Genomic DNA, 5,813 nt, shown 5'->3' with positions numbered 1-5,813 from the left:
AATTATTATATGAACATTTAAAATCATCATCTGAAAATAATGATTAAGTTTTTTCAATGATTATTAAAATACAAGTCGAGAAATTAGAGTCAAAATCAATATATTTAAAAAAAATAATTTATTTTATTCATAGATTTTGAAGTTTGAAGGTAAAGAAGAAAGGGGTAAAAGTGGAAAGTAAATAATGGGTCCCAACAGTTGCCGTTAGGACTCGACTTTCCTGCCGTCATGATTTTGACTCCCATCTTACTGTTGATGTGTTTCCAGTTCACATAACGGATTCCGTTACGCTTATAAATACGTACCCCTCCCCTCCCCTCCCCAAAACACATTGATACACACACACACACACACATTCTCTCTCTCTCACATACACACACACACAGTCTCTTACTCGCATCGCAAGTCCAGTGGAGGGAGATTAAGTGTGTTTAAAATGAATGCGTGATAGGGAAGTCACGATACAGAATCTCTGTTGTTTCTTGCTTTTCTTCAGAGATTTCATAATTATACTTTGATTTCTTATTCCACCTTCAAAATGGGGAACAAAGATCACGCTTCTGCTCAACAACATCAAACGCAGATCGAGAAAAACAGAGTCCAAGCTGTTCTTCATCTCCTCAGGAAGCCATCTCCGCTCACTCTCAAACAGGTTTCAATGAATCGATATATCTCTGTGTATCCATCTTCTTCTCATGATCTTCATTAATTTGTTTGTGTAGATTAATTAATTTCTGTTCCTGTAAATCGATCTGAAGAAGTAATCAATTCATCTGTATTAATTTGCAGGAGAAATTTTGTAATGAAGCTTGTGTAGGGAGATTTTTGAAAGCCAAAGGCGAGAGTGTGAAGAAAGCTGCCAAGCAGCTGCGTGCTTGTCTCTCATGGAGAGAAAACCTAGGCGTCGGTATATCATCTTCTTCTTCTTTGCTTTCTATTGTCACCGGTGATCTGTTAAGCTTAATTATACGAATTTACTGCTGATTATTTAAGTGAGGTGATTAATTCTTTCAATTTTGAAAATCGGAAAGCATGTGATAAAGCTACCTCTCAATCAATGAAACATATATTTAGTTTAATGAAATTGTTTACGCTAGAAATCGTTGTTTGCTCATTGTCATTGTAAATCAATGGAGGCTACTCTTTTCGATCTTCCATTTTTGTTTTGTTTCTTAAGAAATCATTTTATATTACTATCTCTATTCTAGAAAAAGGAAATCGTAACACATTTTCGTTATAAGTTGCTCAAATTTCTATAATTATGATATTAATATTAATCAAGGTTTCTAGGTTTTCATATTTGTTATTTGATTACAATAAAGTTATTTCTGTGTCATACTTTTTTTTTAATTTAAACATATATATATATATATATATATATATAAGATAATGACAGTAAATTAAATAAAACTGTTATTGTTTTTGAAGATGAAAAAGAATGAAAATTAGTAATATGCAAAAACATTCTCCCATGTGGTTGTGATTATTATAATATCATTACACATGATTTGTAATTATATCTGATGTAAAAAGTAAGATTTTACTTTTTTGGACCACGGGAGTGAAATTTGAATCTCCTCTTTTTATACATGCTTCTTTCGAAATCATATACCATCCTTTATTTGTTCTATATCTAGTCTGAGAGACAATGCGAGAGAATCTTGCTTTTCGGCTTTGAATTACTTGCTCCATGAATTAAAGTACTCAAAATACAGTCTCATGATTAAAGTAATCTATCCAAAAAAGTTAAAATTAAATTTCACTTTCTCTTTTATAGTTTCATTTCTAACGTTGTTAATTTCCAATTACAGATAATCTAATAGCTGATGAGTTTTCCGGCGAAATAGCTGACGGCATGGCTTATGTTGCCGGTCACGATGACCAATCTAGACCTGTTGCGGTATTGCCTTTTTCATTCCCATTTTGTTCAGCCTAATGATGTTTCATTTTCAACAATCCAAATTCGTCAATTAAATATTTTCTTTCTCTTAACTATAACCTTTTCATAATAATTCAATTTGTCATAGATTTTCCGGATCAAGCAAGACTACCTCAAGTTTCGTTCACAAAAACAGTAAGTTATTACTCCAATTAATCTTTTCTTTTCCAATCGTATAAAAACCATGAGAATTTTCTCAAATATCGTGGACATCATATGTTTTTGCACAAAACTGCTTTACCACATTTATTATGCATGGAGTCTTCACATTAAACGGTGCAATATTAAAAGGATGGTACTATATGCATTTTAATACTGCATATTTTCTTTTACAACATTTCAGAGGGTATTGTAGGTCCTCTAGAGGGTATTGTAGGTCCTCTTATGAATTGGTCAAGCATTTAAACTTGGGTTTCATTTGAGAACCCAATAAATTATGATAACCTTAAGAACTGATGCATCATGTGTTTTTGTTATGATTTTTTTATATAATGTTTTAAGATAAAACTTTTTTGTACAAATTAAAATTAGAAACTAGTATCAAACTTGAATTCAAAAGATAGTATAATGTTTACAGAAAGCCATTGATCAATGCTGAAAAAAAGAATAAAAACAGAACAAAAATGATAAAATTTTGCATGTCTCTCTCCCTCTCTTTCTTTGTATATATAGGTACATGTATGCATTGGTAATATTATAATTTTTAAATGTACAGGTTCACCCGTTTGTTGGTTTTCACTTTGGAGGTTGCAATTCAAACAATGGCAAAATCCGTGGATCAGTTGGTTGTCTTATTTGATGCAAGTAAGTCTCTCATTTTGAAAAATTGGTTACCATTTGACAAATTGTTACATAATAATTTAAAAACTAGATTCCCATATATATATATATATATATATATATATATATATTACTCAATGATTGTAATACTTCTCAATAGGTCAAACAAATACTTTACCAATTACCTTCAAATTAAGACATTATTTATATAGCTTATTAAATCTCAAATTTTAATATTATAATATTATGATACTTAAATAAAATGTTTAGCTTATCTTACACATAATTCGACTAATTCAATGAGACTTTGGAGCTAAAGCAGATTCATATCTTTTTTCTTTGATGTATCACAAAATAATTATTGTAATTTAAATAAAATAAAAATTAATTGTACATTTTTATTATTAACCTTTCAATTTTCCGATAACGATGTCTAGTTGAACACAAAATGATTATTAGTGATATCTTCTAAGGATCGTTATTTTTTTTACAGAAATAAATTAGTGGTAGCCAATGCCACCACTATTTACCTAATAGATGCTTTGAAATTAACAATCAATCTTCAATCCTTAATTTATATTTTTTACAAATGAAAATAGTTTGAGAATAAAAACTTAAAAAGAGATTAACATTGGAAGAGTATCCTAAGGACAAAACATGAGTTTTCCCTTTAGACGAGCTTTACGTCAGTTGGATGTTGGAAATTAATGTACATTCTTCCAACGTTGTCCTTCCCAAAAACCCTCTTTTTCACAGTCTGAAATGCCCCTTTGCCAACCATATCACGCCCCATTCATTCTTTCATTTGTATACACACACACTCTCTCTTTCTCCCTCTCTCTCTCTCTCTTCTTAATTAATAAGCTTCTATAAGTCACGCCTAATGACATAATTAATGTGTAACTTGATCTAACTTTGATGGCGACTTATATGTGTCAGAAAACCGGTAAAGCTTTGTTTCAGAAATTGTCTCAATTAATCACCACTCATTTACTCCTTGAATTGGCAATTATATTTTCCTTCTTTAATTTGGTAACGATGATATTTAAATTACCTACAATAAAACAACCTAAAAGAGCATTATCTATTTTTACACTAATTGACAAAAAAAGAAGAAGTTAAGATTACTTTAATTAATCGTCACTTGCAAATTATATAATCATTAATTTTAAAGTCAAGCACTTTTGTTGGTGGCCATTAATATCATTGTTTTGTTGACCATAGCTATCATGGATGATTGGTCCCAGATAACGTTAGTAACGACAACCCTAGTGAATCTGAATCCATTCAAATGCCTTTTCCTTTTCATTTCAAATTTTATGTTTTTAGTTTGAAACTGTTGTATGAATTTATGAGTTATATATAATAATATAAAAATTATTTGAGTTGAGAAGAGAATGGGGGCAAGTACTGAAGGGTAAGAAAATGCCTGCAGGCTTTTTCAGGTCAGCATCAGGGTTTATGAACTTATTGGTGGCAGCACTGAAGACGATAGGGGAACACTATCCTGGCCGCCTTCACAAAGCTTTTGTCATTGACCCTCCATCCCTTTTTCCATATCTGTGGAAGGTAAAACATATAATCCCACCAACACACAATATCAATATCAATATCAAACCATATATACTCGTACTTTATCAACTTGTGATTTTAATATTTGTGATTGTTGTAGGGTGTCAAGGCATTTATTGAGCTATCATCCATCACCACAATGGTTTCCTCGCTTGATTTTGATGAGTTCCCTGATTTTAATCACTTTACGTCGTACCCACGAGCCGCATCTCTCCGTTTTAATCAAAATAATCCCTCCAAGGCCAAAATCGGGTCTTGCTCCTCTTCACGCTTTTCTTTCACCGTTTCCCACCATTTTGACTCGCTCAAGCCTTGGTATCTCACCTTGACCGACAAACCGTCCTTCAAAGTGGGTCCCACATCCACCCCGGTGCTAGGACCCGCCCTCATATCACCCGTCAACGCCCGTTCCTACTCGTTCGCATCCCCAACCGCAAGAAACATAAATACGATGAGAAAGAGCTTCTTCCCATCAACTCCCTTGCCGCAAAAAACCCAAGTGATGGACCACTCGACCATCAACCAACCACGAACCCCAAAACCATCGTTCCTACACTCACCTGCACTATTCTTCAAGAGGGAGTCGTGCCATGTAAGCAAGATGGACAAGTGTCGTGAATCTTTTGTTCCGTTCCTAAGATTCTACCGACGACCGTACGACGAGATGATCTACCGATCAAAGATGAAGCCTCCCCTCGGAGGTCTCATCTCGATCGTCTCACCACAAATCAGGCGTCGCCACATGTCCGTCTCTCAACGATTTTGATATAGCATCAGAAAGGAGGATTCGATGGAGCAGCGTACATACATATCACATTGACATTGACAATTAATATCTCAAGTGTGTAATTTTCGCACCGCTAATAATTATTAATATATTTGGATTGTCCTATGTAACAAATTGATTAAATGTTGTTTAATTTTGATATGTGTCTTGTGCAAATTAATGCTGTGATGGGTGTAAAAAAGAAATAGACGACGTGCAAACTGGGGTGTGAAATGGCGTGCATATATTTTACATGAATGGCGTGGTCGAAACGCTGAACACACGCATTGGAAATCGATTTTTGCATCTAAATAAAAAATGCATTCAACAAGACAAAAGTCAAATTTAGCTTTTGTTATTTTCTCCGTGTTTTTATTATATAAAAAAGAGAAATATTTGGTTTATAAAAATGAATAATAATAAAAATTGGTATTGAGAATTTGAAAATTGAGTTTGAAATTATAAACAAAGAGATGGCAGAGAGGGTAAGTAGGAATATGTGTCGTTAGGTGTGGTGTTTGTTTATGAGATCACAAAGTCAATCTGTAGCTTCCCATACCCTTTTTCTACTTGTCCTTTCTTCCCATTGAAATTTGACGCTAATTCCAATTTAATACCCACACCTCGCTCCTCTCTTTTAAATATATATTAAAAACGTATTTGTATAATGCAGTAAGATACATCATGATTTTAATATTTTATTTTATTCTTGATCTCAGTCGATGTTATAATATGGCTTTATGTAATTTTGAGAAA

The 5,813-nt window shown here is 32.9% G+C and overlaps 1 protein-coding gene across 1 annotated transcript; it reads left to right on the top strand.

Moving 5' to 3' along the window:
- The first annotated feature begins 340 nt into the window (after window positions 1-340).
- On the top strand, window positions 341-5,231 carry LOC112502242 (phosphatidylinositol/phosphatidylcholine transfer protein SFH5). Its single transcript, XM_025106111.1, has 7 exons — window positions 341-652; window positions 790-907; window positions 1,812-1,900; window positions 2,028-2,074; window positions 2,655-2,743; window positions 4,155-4,288; window positions 4,392-5,231. Exons 1-7 carry the CDS (start codon window positions 539-541, stop codon window positions 5,055-5,057), a joined length of 1,257 nt encoding a protein of 418 aa, XP_024961879.1. The 5' UTR covers window positions 341-538; the 3' UTR covers window positions 5,058-5,231.
- Window positions 5,232-5,813: the final 582 nt, after the last annotated feature.

Source organism: Cynara cardunculus, unplaced genomic scaffold (genome assembly GCF_001531365.2).
Source record: "Cynara cardunculus var. scolymus isolate 2C unplaced genomic scaffold, CcrdV1 Un_Scaffold_1133, whole genome shotgun sequence".
Classification (NCBI taxonomy): domain Eukaryota; kingdom Viridiplantae; phylum Streptophyta; class Magnoliopsida; order Asterales; family Asteraceae; genus Cynara; species Cynara cardunculus.
The sequence above is the reverse complement of the archived record's forward strand: the minus strand, read 5'-3'. Positions and strand labels throughout refer to the sequence as shown.